We start from the raw sequence: 16,636 nt of genomic DNA, 5'->3' as shown, positions 1-16,636 counted from the left end.
TCACTTATAGCATATAAGAATATTCTATTACTGTTAAGCAAACTATGAATAATAAAACATGTGTCCTTTATCATAGCTACACGTATGACAAAAGAGCGCGTGAAAACCAGTGGTATTCAGTGAGGTAAGAGTCATTAAATGCGCTGACAGTTCATTGCTCCTGCCAAATGAATTGCACTGAGTGGAGCGGATCACCACTCCAAGATGGCGGCCAGCAGGCGGGTGGAGACTCCTGCCCGACATTCCTCTCGCGAGACTCTGTCGCCCCCAGCGTGAAACCTCGCGAAGTTTGCCGGTGTTGTTGTGTAGTTGTTTGGTGGCGGGGCAGCCCAATGGAGGCAGGTCCACGTCCAAGAAAGGTGGAGACTCCTGGCCAACTTCCTGCACAATACTCTTCAAGCGCCGCCAGGAGACAAGAAGGACGAATGGATCTACGGCTCACTTGACCTTCTCTCTTGGATTTCCCCGACCAGCATATTTAGCTGCTGGTAGCTGCTGGCGGATCAAAGATCGTTGATTAGCGCAGGACGGGCTAAAGGCAGAAATGGGTGAGTTGACTTTTCCATGATGTGGCGTTTATCTCCTTTTTTCTCTCCCCGCCGCCTTCATGTTGCTCACAACGTACACAAGTCACGGCCTTCGTCAAGCATTCAAAGCTTCAATAGCGATTGTCTGAAGTTCAAACTTAGCAATCATGTCGGTTAGCTTAGCCTAGCAGCTAGCTAGCAGCAAGTTGACTGAAGCTAAACTTAGTCTCCTATTCCAGCAAGTTGACTGAATAAACCACTGGACTTCGTGACAAGTTGACGTCAAATAAACCACTGGACTTCGTGCCAAGTTGACTGAATAAACCACTGGACTTCGTGACAAGTTGACTGAATAAACCACTGGACTTCGTGACAAGTTGACTGAATAAACCACTGGACTTCGTGCCAAGTTGACGTCAAATAAAATGCACCTTTATGCTCTTCTTATTTGACAGCGGTTCACTAGTGTGGAGTTTGTAGAATAACTCCAAACAGGAAGTGAACAAAGTTTTAAAACACTATTGGAATAATCAACATTATATGCGAATAAACCTTTCTTATAACTGCTTTTGGGACACGTTGAACTGTGTGGAAATGTTCTTTAAAGTCTCGTTTAATGTTCTTTTACTGAAGTGTATGTTGAATAGTGACGTCACGTATGAACATTTCTCATCACGGTTATTGTGAGCAAGATTATTATTTTGAATGTGCTCAACATTTTCTAAAAGCAGTTATACTGAAATCTTTCAACCAAGTTTCATTACAAATAAAACCCCAACACATAACATTCAAAATAGCTTCCTTTGTGGGAGAAACATTATTGTAGATACAAACACCGTTTCAGTAGAAAATGAATGTGCATATGAAAGCAACAAAAGCATTATAAACGAAGTAATATTGCAGAAAAAAATAACAACATAAGTAACTAATGCATGTGAAAATTGTGCAAGATAGCACTTTATGGCCATAATAGATTCCAAAATAACAACTAATGTAAGAATGTTGAAAGATGGCACCTGATGGCCATAAGTCGTAACTGCACTTTTTGTCCACATAGATAAAAATAGTGTTCATGTATGAGATCTAGGGCTGCCAATTATGACCAAAGTAATAATTAAGATTATTGTTATCAAATCATGACATCATATCATGATTACTGATTGTTAGGTAAAGCAGTGTTGGGGTGTGAACATAACACCATCATGTCTAAAAAAAGTCTATAGATAAATATTATCCATATATCTAAAGACAAGTATTAGTTTTTTATTTTTTAATAATATCAACTTGTAAGCTTTTTGTCCTTACATGATGCCTTTATCTCTATTTTTTTTACAATTTGATAGATATTATTATTTATTTAAGTTATGTACAGTACATGTAGATGCTGTATCGGGACAGATCCATTAAGAGTTTGAGCAGAAATATGTCGTATAGGAATCAACTATACACAATAACACATTAACAACGTGCTATGTCATATTAATGGTTTTTGAAGTAATACCTTTGTGACATAAAAAAAACACAATACTTTTTGACATCAAAATAAAACTCAAAGCATTTGGCTAATGAAGATTAGTCTAATAGACAAGCTTTGTTCTTCTCCAACTCCTCCGAGTGTTGCAGTACAACAGTTTGGCCAACAGGAAATAAACAGGAGTGGCACCTCTCACATCAAATACATAATTGTCACAGCCTGCGTTCAATTCGATGAAATGACAAAACATTTTAGCTAGTATTGATGTTATCTGAACACTGATACAGCTTGCAGTTAAATAAAGGACGAAAGTAACAAACTTAAGACTTTATAAACAATTTGTGACAACGTTCACAACACATTACCTGCTGCATGTTTCCTCACATCATTAACTCTCAGTCACAGCAGCTGATGAACGCTGTATTGAGAAAATAAAAGCAACGTCAAATAGTTTTCTCTTTGGCTGTATACTTTTAGTGAGGGGACAATATTGTCCACACCTGTCTCCATCTAAACACAGCAGTGCGTTCTTAAATGCAGGACGGGAAGCCAGGGAAAATTACATTAAACCAAGCGCTTGGCTCTGTTTACTGCGAGGGGAAATCTCCGGAACAAAGTCCGTGTAGTTAGTTCGCCATGATTATCAACCCAAACAACGCTAGTACGCATGCGCCTGACTTCGTTTTCAGGAAGTCAGTAGTGTTGCCTTAAATTCATTAATAAATGACGGTTTTCGGTAATTAAAAAATTAGATGGTATTATTAACCGTCTGGAATTTTATCGCGGTTTATCATTATACCGTTTACCGTTACATGCCTAATGGTGTATTACACCGGTGTCTAACTGCAGCCGCGGGGACCAGATCTGGATTCACTGTTATCATTGACCCACTTCCGCACAAGTCACTATTCAAACTTTCAGCCTCATCTGAAGTTAAAAGCGTCTTACTTGTAACTGTTATGATTCGTGGCAATGTGCCTTTAACTTTGAACAAGTTGCTTCGAGTCAGTGCAAAGAAGATAGATTTTCCAATAAACTGCTTTTAATGGTGGGCTCGGTGCCTACTGTTTATGGCAGTGGAGGAGACAATGAAATGGTAAGAAATAACAGTAGGTTAGAAATGTGTGAATGATATGTTAGCTCAAATTGTTGTGTAGCTAGCTTAGCCTTCCACTGTAAGACAATCGCATCACTGTCTTGCTGCATAATAAATAATTATTTTCCTAAACAATATTTTTAATTGGATCAGTGCCTACTGTGTTGACAATGGATGAGTAAGTTATATAATCCTTTATTATGTTTGCAATGTAGCTCGTAGTTTAGTTTATAGCCTTGAGCCTTTGTTGTTTACAACTCAAAGCAGCTGTGGAGCGCACTTATTTAGGTGATGTACTTGTCAATATACATGTACACACCCAGGGTCTAGCATTAGAAAGTTACGGACTGGGTAGAAGTTTAACCTGAGCCAGTTCCAGACCTGTACGTCAGCCCGCATGATTTGGTGCTCCTTCCTTAGTGCCGTCAATAAACCAGGGTGTGCCTGTTGATCTGGCTACATCATCTGGGATGTGAAAGTCTCTCAAACAATTATCCATAGTGCACAATGAAGGCAAGAAGGCAACACAACATGACACTGGGTGGTGAATGCTCAATCAGAATGAGAGGGTGTGGTGAGGTGAGCTTCATTTGCATCTAACACCTCTCAAAATGAACAGTCTTGAAAGGGTGCAATAAATGGCTTGAAAATAGGTCTGAAAAAAAATTCTATGCACATTTTTCAACAAAGAACCACCATTGCATGTTACGTAGACCACATGGAAGTGTTTTAAATGTAGAACAAAAATCACGATATGACGCCTTTGAGTGTGAGGTTTAGTAGGGTTGGGCAATATATTTGATGTTATATGGTGATAATGCATGCAAGCGGGCAACTTAGTCCACTACCTGTTTTACAAGTATCATTCCTGGAGGACGGGAAATAGCTAATTATGCTACACTACACATCATAGCAGGATATGCTAACCGCAAGCTAGACCTCTTGAATGTAAACAAAGGTGGACAAATCGATACAAATATCAACAGTAATGATACCAAGTAGTCCATACCACAGTGGCTAGATCGATATTAATTTTACTATCAAAAGATCTTTTCTCTTATAATATTCTGTACACCAGTGATTCTTTGTCTACTGCAAAATGCAGTTTTTGCTGACTGGCAAAATATATATTTTTTTGATAGGAAAAAGAGTTATTTTCCATAAACACAAAACAATACAAAATGAAGTGAAACTTTAGGAGTACGCACCGTATCGTGTGTTACCTGTACCGTCGCACCCCTACTAAGTACTATTTTTAATTGCTGGTCTACATGTCAATGACATAGTCAAACTTGTTGTATATGAAGATTTACTACTTAGCTCACTAAATACAGCATGATCAATGAGGTTTGTGGCCATGATTTAAATGAATGAGATCCATGAAGTCATGTCATCGACTGCTATTTAATAATACTCTTAGGGGTGTTTGAACAGCACTTCCATTAAAATCATAATTTGAGGTTGCTAATACGATACAGGGACAATATTATTATTTTATTCACGATTCAGTCACCTTTCAGCCTAAATTTCAGTGTGACTGGGGAATAAATAGTGGACACTGCACTATATTCCTCTTATTTCTTGTTAGGGAATTATGTATGAAATAGTTACAGTTACAACACTAAATTGGCCCTAGTGTGTGAATGTGAGGGCGAATGTTGTCTGTCTATCTGTGTTGGCCCTGCGATGAGGTGGTGACTTGTCCAGGGTGTACACCGCCTTCCCCCCGATTGTAGCTGAGATAGGCTCCAGCGCCCCCCGCAACCCCAAAGGGAATAAGCGGTAGAAAATGGATGGATGGATAGTTACAGTTATTACAATCAAATAAACAGCAATTAATGGCCAAGGCATTTACATTTGATTTAAATAGTGTGCAACCAACACTTGGGTTGTATTCACAAGAGGAACACTTTTATGCTTTCATTTGTAACATTAGATTTGCCTGTCAATTTGGCTTTTGTTTTTCAACATACAGTTGGGAAGGGAATTTCTATGTCCCCATTCCTGGGTGAATCTCGTGTGAGAGGTGGAGGGGGGGGGGGGGTCATTATTTTAGCAATTCAGTGTACTGAAAATGCTGAAAAGCGCCACTTTATATATATCAACTGAAACCGTGGTCAAAATTGGAATTGCCACAAAACACATTTTAGGATGTTCAACACTTAACTGCCATCTAGCGGCTAAAGTGGATAATGCACCCCTCAATTGATCATGTTTCATGTGTCAGGTAAACCATAACGAATGGGGCCATATTAATCCCGGTATACCGTACAACCAAATAAAGTTCCCCATACAGTATCTGATCTCCACCTAAAGGACATGGTCCCAGGTGTGCCCCCTCATCCCTGGTGATGGTTGGTGTTGTTCCTAATTTCTATTGTCTCTTATATTTATTTGTTTCTGATGAAATAACTTCTCCTTGGCTGCCAGGTGCGTGTTGTGTGTCACACTTCATGTTGTTGGGTTCTGAAAGTTGGTGTGACTTGCTCCGTTGTTACTTCTGTTTTGTCCGTTGCGTCTTTTGTGGTTTAAAGTTGTGTTGTGGCTTTAAATTATTGTGTTGTGTCGTTTGTATTAGTTATGGCTTTTGCAACCATGCTGTAGCTGAAAGTTTTTGTGTTGTATTTAATGATATTGTCGTGTGGCGTTTGAGTTTATTGTGACCTTTCTCAGCCACCGTAACTATTTGCCATTTTTGTTTTGATGACGTCACATACCTGTCAAATAGACTTAACATTTAACGTCATTACATTCAAAAGTGTTAAACTTCATGTAAAGTCTGCCGCTCTTAAATCCAATTTTTTCCTTTTTCAAATATTGATCAAATCGATCAATTCCATTTTAAAGCAGTCTTGGAGCGATATCTATCCTCCGGAAGGCAAACTTGCAGAGCAAAGGTCAATATACTTGAAATTTAGGAATATATACCGATCTAGCGACCATTTGTTACACTCCTACGTTTACGTCTATCATTTAAAAGTGCTTAACAGTTTATATCAAGGCTGCCATTTTTTAGTATCTATAAAAATCGATTGACTATCTTTTAAAGCGATGGTAGATAGATAAAGATCTTCTGCAAGGCCAATTTACAGATAAATGTGGTGGATGAATGGCTAACCGTTAACCCTAGTAAAATGTTACTACTAGTAGTAGATATACATTTCCTGAAATGAGCAGAATATGACCCTTTTAACCATGAAGTAGTATCTCAACTATTTGGTTGAGATCAATACTATGGAGTCCAGAGGTGGCAATCTTTGGGCACTTCACGACTCCATTACGATTCAGGAGCTACGTTTCGACCATTGACGCATCTTTAATTGATGTATATTGATGCAGTTTCACATTTATTTTAATTTCACTAAATAAGCATTCATCACTTACGGTATATTTGTAATAAGAAAGAGTTGAATTAATTGCCATTACATGTAGGGAAATGTGTGCAAACCTGGAGCATAAGTGCCCTAAAATCAAGGAGCTGCTGGCAGTTTTTGGCGAAGATGCCTGCTTCGGTCAGCCAAATTTGACTTTATATATAATAATTACATAATCTATTATTGACGTTTAATAATCCATTTTAGGATCACCCCATGTCCGAATTGCGATGCATTAAAACATGGATTATTTCCCACACCTAATGGAGTGTATTGAAAAGGAAAAATATCAGTGATTTATTATGCTTTTGACTCAGCCATGGGTTAAACATTTTCTTTTTGGAGGTTTGTCAAAGGGGTAAAATAACTGGGCAAATAAATACAAATGATTTTTCTTGCTAAGAAATCAGTTGAATCTATCAGTCAATGAGATGATGGGACCGTGTACGTGCAACATTTGTTTAGTGATTGCAAGCTGGAATGATCAAAGCCTAGCAACAAACAACAAGCTCCACATGTTCATGCCTGATCAAGACTGACAAAATGACGGCAGGAATTAACCCCGTCCACAGCCGAGTTAGTTTGTCATAAATCTTGTTCTCTTAATAGTGTATTACTCCTAACATGGCCTGTTTATAACGCAAGAGTTATGAAACCTTCCTTCCGCATCTCTTGAGGTGTATTTGAGTGCTTGGGCGTGTGTGCATGTGCTTCAAGAACTTTGCTATGTTGCAAAACAGGTTACACACCTGACTTGCTTCACGTCATGTCATTGAGCATCCCTTTTTGCATGTACCACTGGAATGAAGTCATGAGTAAGGATGCACCATAATGTTTATCGTTGGTCTGTGTTGTGGCTTGGATCCTCAAAACATCCCCTCCCCTATGTTATGCTCAAATATTTGTCATGCATGATACTGCATGTCTGCGATGAGGTGGCGACTTGTCCAGGGTGTACCCCGCCTTCTGCCCGAATGCAGCGGACATAGGCTCCAGCATCCCCCGTGACCCCAAAAAGGGACAATCGGTAGAAAATGAATGGATGGATGGATACTGCATGTTGCCTACTGACAAATGCAACATATTTGTCATGCATGATACTGCATGTTGCCTACTGACAAATGCAACATATTTGTCATGCATGATACTGCATGTTGCCTACTGACAAATGCAACATATTTGTCATGCATGATACTGCATGTTGCCTACTGACAAATGCAACATATTTGTAATGCATGATACTGCATGTTGACTACTGACAAATGCAACATATTTGTAATGCATGATACTGCATGTTGACTACTGACAAATGCAACATATTTGTAATGCATGATACTGCATGTTGCCTACTGACAAATGCAACATATTTGTCATGCATGATACTGCATGTTGCCTACTGACAAATGCAACATATTTGTCATGCATGATACTGCATGTTGCCTACTGACAAATGCAACATATTTGTAATGCATGATACTGCATGTTGACTACTGACAAATGCAACATATTTGTAATGCATGATACTGCATGTTGACTACTGACAAATGCAACATATTTGTAATGCATGATACTGCATGTTGCCTACTGACAAATGCAACATATTTGTCATGCATGATACTGCATGTTGCCTACTGACAAATGCAACATATTTGTAATGCATGATACTGCATGTTGCCTACTGACAAATGCAACATATTTGTAATGCATGATACTGCATGTTGCCTACTGACAAATGCAACATATTTGTCATGCATGATACTGCATGTTGCCTACTGACAACACACCTCAGCCCTCACTTATGCGGGCTTTCTTTATCATGTAAGGAGACATTTTACTCGCAGTTTGCTTAACTTGTTCTGCAGGTAAAAAGACTTAACTTCAAGGCAACACATGTGATTACCAGTAGTCACTTTAAAATTCACCATGGTGGAGGTTTAAGGAAGCATGCTAAGCAGAGAGCTAGCATTAATGCTACAAACACAAAGCCACAGGACTGATGAGAAGTTTGATGAAGAGTCAACTGTTTGAAAGACAAATGCCTTAGGGTGAAAGAACTTGACAACTAAATGAATTTATGTTTGTTTACTTCATAGTTCATCTGGAGGCACATAAGTTATATTTTATTTGTGGAAAATGCCCTATATCACTTAACACTCTTTATGTTCTACAACAGAATGTTGCCCTGTAATTGCATTTATTTCATTTTTGTCAATCAACAAGAGATGTGACTCTTTGTTTGAGTGTTGTTGCTAACAGCAACGCAGCATCTTATTGACTTACTTCCACAGTTTGATGGTGGCATAGCAAAATTAGTTTTTTTAACGTGAAAACACATTTAATATATTGTATTAATGGATATATGTAGAAAACAAGACTTTGATCACTGAAACAGCACTGCTGATGTTGTGATGACGTCAGCAAGACTTGTCTGGAGCAAAGGTAGCATGTCTGCCATGTGAATGTACTTGAATGTGTGGCACAGCACATGTGCAATATGCACATATGAAGACTTGTCTGGAGCAAAGGTAGCTTGTCTGCCATGTGAATGTACTTGAATGTGTGACACTGCACATATGAAGAGGACAGTGGTGCAGCACAGGGCTGTTGGTTGCAGACATTGAGCAACAGAAGTAAAGCGTCTCTAAACACGAGCACAGTGGCAATTGACGTAAGACCCTAGAATATAAAAGAAGTGGTCAAATATGTACTTTTTGTATTCAAATATGCCAGAAAGTCAACGTCAATTTTTGCTGAGAATGAGCTACTTTCAGGACAGCTGAGGTGACTTCATTGTGGAAGCATGAAACAGTGTTAGATCATCATTGGACACATGCTGGGCTGACAATGAATGTCTCTGGAAGTGAATGTAAAGTGTGCTCAGGAGCTGGACTTTTGATGACATCATCTGTCTGAGGCTGAATCCCTTTGATTGACAGCAAAATGAGCAAATCAGCCATCTTGAAATACAAACTACAGCATTTTTCAACTTCCATTCCGTTGTTCCATGTTGATGAATTTTAGAACCTTTTAACTCTTTGTAAAGTTGAACATCTTTATGTCTTTAATCTGTTATTGGAGACTGTATTCGTGTTTAGATAGTAGCTGAAAATGAGCTTTCTTTACTTGAAAGACCAGCAGCTGCCACTGGTCTCCAATAACCCTAGAAAAAGATGCTAGATTTGTTGCTGATCATTTAAAAAAAGAAAAAGTCAGTGAAAGGATGGAAGAAGCCTCTAGTACCTTTATATAATATAAGGTATGGTGTACAATAAGTAGCAACAATTGACAAATAAAGCAAAACAATATAAGAACAAATATATGTTCATTAGGGCTGCACAATTTTGAGAAAAAACCTAATTGTGATTTTTCTTTCAAATTGCCATTCAATTTTTTTTTTACATATAAATGCATAAAAATGCAAAAATGATGAGTGAAAAAATCAACATATTCATATCTCAAGGTGCTACACATTAGTACAATGTACATTACTGCTCATTTACTTTAAGAAGCATTTGTTTTGATGCATGCAGACTTAGAGCTTGTGTCTACATCATGCTCTTAAACTGAAGAAATATATGATACAAATTATTGTGGCTTGTGCAGCCCTTTGAGACACTCGTGATTTAGGGCATACTTGCCAACCCTCCCGGATTTTCCGGGAGACTCCCGAAATTCAGCGCTTCTCCCGAAAACCTCCCGGGACACATTTTCTCCCGAAAATCTCCCGAAATTCAGGCGGACCTGGAGGCCACGCCCCCTCCAGTCCCCTCCAGCTCCATGCGGACCTGGAGGGTCTGCATGGAGCAATGTTGTTGTAATATATTGAGTTGGAGGCAATAAACAGGCGAGGGGATGAAGTACGTCTCTTTACTGTAGACTTCAGAACAGACTCACACACTTGACGTCAGGTGCGCAACACCACGTAAATCGTTGGCCAACCAAAAAGTAACCCCAGTACGCTATAGCCAACATTCACCAGGAGATGGCAACAGACAAACATAGATCACTCTATTACATTCCAGTCTCTCCATGTTTTTTCCATGGTAACATGTGATCCACATGCACTGTCTCTGTCCCTCTTGATATATGTATATATATATATATATATATATATATATATATATATATATATATATATATATATGTCTTAATAAGGTTATCCAAAAAAATAGTGCTCGATACCGTAGTAGAGCGCAATATATGTATGTGTGGGGAAAAAAATCACAAGACTATTTCATCTTCAGAGATGAAATAGTCTTGTGATTTTTTTCCCCACACATATATATATATATATATATATATATATATATATATATATATATATATATAAGAAAATACTTCACTTTCAGTGAATTTTAGCTATATATATATATATATATATATATATATATATATATATATATATATTTATTTTACTATGCATGTATATATATATATATATATATACACAGTATATATATATATATATATATATACATGCATAGTAAAATAAATATATATATATATATATATATATATATACTGTATATTTATATGAAATACTTGACTTGGTGAATTCTAGCTGTAAATATACTCCTCCCCTCTTAGCCACGCCCCCAACCACGCCCACGCCCCACCCCGACCACGCCCCCCCACCCCACACCTCCCGAAATCGGAGGTGTCAAGGTTGGCAAGTATGATTTAGGGCTATATAAGTAAACATTGATTGATTGATTGATACAGTGATCATAATGTTAAATAATGTAATCACAATATATACGATAATAATAATGCAAGTAACCATTTAAAATAATATAAGCGGTGGAATATGGATTAACTTTAATTTCTCATTACTGTACCTGGAAGGTAAATAACTTTTAATTATCCTAAATAAGAAAACAAAAACAAGATGGATTTTCATCTCTGTAAGCAAAAATGTAACTTAAATAAATATTGAAAAAAAAATAAAAAAAAAATAAATAAAATATATATATATATATATATATATATATATATATATATATATATATATATATATATATATATATATATATACACACACACACACACAGTATATATTAGGGCTGCAACAACTAATCGATTAAAGTCGATTATAAAAATAGTTGCCGATTAATTTAGTCATCGATTTGTTGTATATATGCTATGCGCATGCGCAAAGGCAATTTTATTTTATTTCATTTTATTTTTATTTTTATTTTATTTTTTATAAACCTTTATTTATAAACTGCAACATGTACAAGCAGCTGAGAAACAATAATCAAAATAAGTATGGTGCCAGTATGCTGTTTTTTTTCCAATAAAATACTGGAAAGGATAGAAATGTAGTTTGTCTCTTTTATTCGATTATTAATCGATTATCAAATTAATCGTTAGTTGCAGCCCTAACATATATATATATATATATATATATATATATATATATATATATATATATATATATATATATATATATATATATATATATATATATGTGTATATATATATGTATATGTATGTATTAGGTATATAATTTATTTTTTCAACATATTTTGGGAAGACTATGTCTCCCAGCTGGCCTGGGAACGCCTCGGGATCCCCCGGGAGGAGCTGGACGAAGTGGCTGGGGAGAGGGAAGTCTGGGCTTCCCTGCTTAGGCTGCTGCCCCCGCGACCCGACCTCGGATAAGCGGAAGAAGATGGATGGATGGATGGATATTTTATACATAAAAATGTCACAACAATTTAAAAAAGTATGAAAAGTATTTTTAGTGCCAGCCCTCCTTCTGGACAGTGTATACTAGTGGTCTTACTTCTGGACAGTGTATACTAGTGGTCTTACTTCTGGACAGTGTATACTAGTGGTCTTACTTCTGGACAGTGTATACTAGGGGTCTTACTTCTGGACAGTGTATACTAGGGGTCTTACTTCTGGACAGTGTATACTAGTGGTCTTACTTCTGGACAGTGTATACTAGTGGTCTTACTTCTGGACAGTGTATACTAGGGGTCTTACTTCTGGACAGTGTATACTAGGGGTCTTACTTCTGGACAGGGTATACTAGGGGTCTTACTTCTGGACAGTGTATACTAGGGGTCTTACTTCTGGACAGTGTATACTAGGGGTCTTACTTCTGGACAGTGTATACTAGGGGTCTTACTTCTGGACAGTGTATACTAGAGGTCTTACTTCTGGACAGTGTATACTAGGGGTCTTACTTCTGGACAGGGTATACTTGGGGTCTTACTTCTGGACAGTGTATACTAGGGGTCGGTGTGCTGACAGTTTCCACATATTTTGCAATGAACTCTATCCAGCCATCCATTTTCCTATTGTAGGCACATGCACTAACCCTTGTAACTATTGTAGGCACATGCACTAACCCTTGTAACTATTGTAGGCACATGCTTGTAACTATTGTAAGCACATGCACTAACCCTTGTGCCACCGTGCTGACTCTACTCAACTCCAAATTGTTAGTGTGTGCGTCACGTGACCAGAAGGCATGTGTTGTCATTAGAAAATCATATGAAGTATTGTCACCAATCATATGGATATTATACAGCACTCCATGTTGTAGACTCTACTTCCATGAAGGTATGCCTTTCCTCACTTGGCAAATGGCTGAGGATATTTCAGCCGTGTTTGAACATGTCCAACATGTCTTGTATTGTAGGCTGCATTCTATACACTTTTGCTCTGCTGTAAAAATACAACCTCTCACTTGGACAGTGAAAATAAATTTTTTGTCATTTTTAGGCGATTCTATATTGGTGGACAACACAGGGGGCAGCTTGCTAATATGAAAAATAACTTCATTGGTTAAATGTTGTGTCTCAGCAAACTTGAATAGTACTAGTAAACAGATGTAGTAAATACCAAACCAACTTCACTGGCTTCAAACATGTGGTTTCTCAATTGTTGGACAAAATGAAATGAAAACCTCCAAGCACCAGAAGGGAGAAGTTTGGTGCAAAGGAGAAAGAAACATGTCCTACCTGGCGAGTCAGTCTGCATCACACAAACAGCAAATGACTGACTTTTATCCTTTTGCTGTGTAGGTCTGTACAGTGGGAGCATTTCACTCACACATGAATTGTGAGAGTAGAAACAAATAAACATGGAGCACACGTGCAAGTACACATTTCCACCATTTCATTGGCATTTTGCTCCTAAAATAAATCCATACAAAGGGTATGAAAGTAGAAACGAAACATTGTCAGTAGACCATACAAGTGCTGTAGCAACCCTGTGTACATATTATCTATGCTCTCACCACATGCCAGTTCAGATGTCATTTCAACTATTAAACATACAAACCTAATGGTAATTAAATAAATAAATCCATACAAAGGGTATGAAAGTAGAACAGAAAGTAGAGCATACAACCCAGTGCACAGACGTGTACATAGTATCTCTGTTCTCACCACATGCCACTACCACTGCGGGTGTCTTTTAAACTAATAAACATACAAACCTATTGGTATTTAATAGGGTAGTTCGGGGGGGTTAAAAAGCATTAAAACTCACTAAATAGATTTTGCGAAAATGAGGTCCTTGAATGGCATTAGAAGCTTTAAATTCGATGTCCAGAGGCATGAAACAAGTTCCGCCAAAATTCCCGCCTGGTTCAGCCCCTGATTCCATTCAGCCTGGGACTCTAACCTGGGCCCTTTGAATGAGAGCGCAGCGTGCTAGCTACCGAGCTAAAAGCCTGAGCTGTCCACTTGGTATCCAACATTGCCCTTTTTTGGAATTTTGCCTATTGTTCACAATCATTATGAGAGATATGACGATTGATGTTTTTTTTGCATTCTAAATAGTAAATAAATGTGATTAAAAGTCAGCTTACAATGGAGCCTAGGGAAGCCGTTCAATTCTGGCTATAAAACCCCTAAATATCACTTCAATTAGGGTTTTATATACATGATGTAAGTATATATGTTATGTAGTAACATTTATAATAACATATATTATTTATATATTTTGATCATTTTAAGCATACGCGGCACATTAATGTAAAACAATGCATCACAGGGTTTGCTATTATTTCAATATCACTTATTTATGCTCAGTGCAGACTTTATGAGAGCCGTTAAACATAATAAAACATCACTTACTGTATGATGTCATTAGGATGCCGACTGTTGGATGTTAATATATTTCCTTTTAGATGAAAAATGTCTCATAATTCTTGTGAAGAAACGGGGTGGGGGACCAGGAGAACAATCGCTTTTCATGTCTTTCTCGCCAACTCCGGGTTTGAAATGGCTGTCAGTGTCCCAACTTGTTTTAATTACTTACCCAGACGTCTCATGTCCAGGTGAGAGGCATGATTTATGATCTAGAATAAAGTTCCATGGAGCAGGGAAGCAAGGAAGCAGCAGACCACTCCATGATGTAAACACACGGAATGATCACATCGCCGCTATAAACAGTTGGTCTGCATTAGCACTTACAATAACAATATCACTCATTCTTCTTAATATTTCACTCACCAAATGTAAATGGAGTATAATAATTCAATGGGTATTTATTGGATTTTATGGGCAAAATAGTGGAGCTCCCATTGCCTCCCCTCTGTAAGCGGACTTTTATTTACGTTTACTTAATATTTAGAATGTCATGTCTTTCATAATGATCATGGTTGTAATGCAACATTACCCAAAAAGTGCACTTCCCCTCATTGTTGATTTTGACATAATTTTGTAATATAGTTTTAGTCTTTTTGACAAAGTATTAACATTTAAGTTATCTAATTTCATTTAGGGGCTGCACGGTGGGAGAGGGGTTAGTGCATCTGCCTCACAATACGAAGGTCCTGAGTAGTCTTGGGTTCAATCCCGGGCTCGGGATCTTTCTGTGTGGAGTTTGCATGTTCTCCCCGTGACTGCGTGGGTTCCCTCCGGGTACTCCGGCTTCCTCCCACCTCCAAAGACATGCACCTGGGGATAAGTTGATTGGCAACACTAAATTGGCCCTAGTGTGTGAATGTGAGTGTGAATGTTGTCTGTCTATCTGTGCTGCGATGAGGTGGCGACTTGTCCAGGGTGTACCCCGCCTTCCGCCCGATTGTAGCTGAGATAGGCTCCAGCGCCCCCCGCGACCCCGAAGGGAATAAGCGGTAGAAAATGGATGGATGGAATTTCATTTAGTTTTAGTCAACTAGATTACATCACATATTAATCAGCTAAAATTACAGTAATTTTAATCGACTAAAAGTACAAAAGATAAGTCCTTTTAAGTTTATTTGAATGCACCTTTTTTTCGACTACCTGCAAAGTACTTGTTTAACACAAAAGTAGCATGGTCTTATTATCAGGAATGACCTAATTGGTAACAATAGATTTCTATTTTTTATGCTAGGTCTCTGGCCAAGCAGGTGTGTACATGTGTTGTGAAATGAAGTTAGCATGCATGCTTTCATTCTGACCCAATCACACACATTGGATCAAAATGTCATTCTAACCGAGACAGGTGGTTGATGCCGATAGTCATTGAGATTGGAGCACATGAAAACACATCTTCAGAAATTTGGGTTAGAATGATTGTTAGTGCGCATGTGTTTGATGGGGGTAGAGGTGGGATTAAATGTAATAGTGAATGAAGCCATTGTCTTGCTGTTGTCTCTCGCCATTCAACATGTACAGATGCTGTAGAATTTGTTGCTTCAAACGACTCCAGCAAAAACAAATGTATGGTTTGGAGTGTCATGTGTGGATGTAACAATAAAAGAAGGGATCCAGTTGTCGTCCTAACAAGCTGTTTTGTTCATGACTTTGCAGCTAATTCAAGTGCTAACTGTTAGCTTCAAACACGTACACAGAATGTGGTAACATAGATGCGCCACAATCCGTACATAATCACAACATAACAAGCACGGAACAGCGCCATTTCAAAAAGAGCGGTAAAACAAAAGTAGTGAATAGAAGGAAAAAATGATAAATAAGTACCGTGTAACGTTACACAAGCAGAATACACAAAGCCATGTTTGTTTACAGTGGACGTCACTGCTTAGTCAAATCATCAAATCAAATCAAGCTTTATTGACTCGATTTTAGGGACGGCGTGGCGCAGTGGAAGAGTGGCCGTGCGCGACCCGAGGGTCCCTGGTTCAATCCCCACCTAGTACCAACCTCGTCATGTCCGTTGTGTCCTGAGCAAGACACTTCACCCTTGCTCCTGATGG

The 16,636-nt window shown here is 38.1% G+C and overlaps 1 protein-coding gene across 5 annotated transcripts in view; it reads left to right on the top strand.

Moving 5' to 3' along the window:
* The first annotated feature begins 309 nt into the window (after positions 1 to 309).
* The window catches only part of cd2ap (CD2-associated protein), a 105,232-nt gene continuing 88,905 nt past the window's right edge, over positions 310 to 16,636 (top strand). For all 5 annotated transcript variants that reach the window (XM_072911938.1, XM_072911937.1, XM_072911936.1 and 2 more), the window contains exon 1: positions 310 to 548. In XM_072911938.1, coding sequence (XP_072768039.1) covers positions 545 to 548 — 4 coding nt within the window. In that variant the 5' untranslated portion in view covers positions 310 to 544. The remainder of the gene's footprint in view (positions 549 to 16,636) is intronic.

The sequence above is a fragment of the Nerophis lumbriciformis genome, linkage group LG29 (assembly GCF_033978685.3).
Source record: "Nerophis lumbriciformis linkage group LG29, RoL_Nlum_v2.1, whole genome shotgun sequence".
In the NCBI taxonomy this organism is placed as follows: domain Eukaryota; kingdom Metazoa; phylum Chordata; class Actinopteri; order Syngnathiformes; family Syngnathidae; genus Nerophis; species Nerophis lumbriciformis.
Note: the sequence above shows the minus strand (reverse complement) of the source record. Positions and strands in the feature narration are given on the sequence as shown.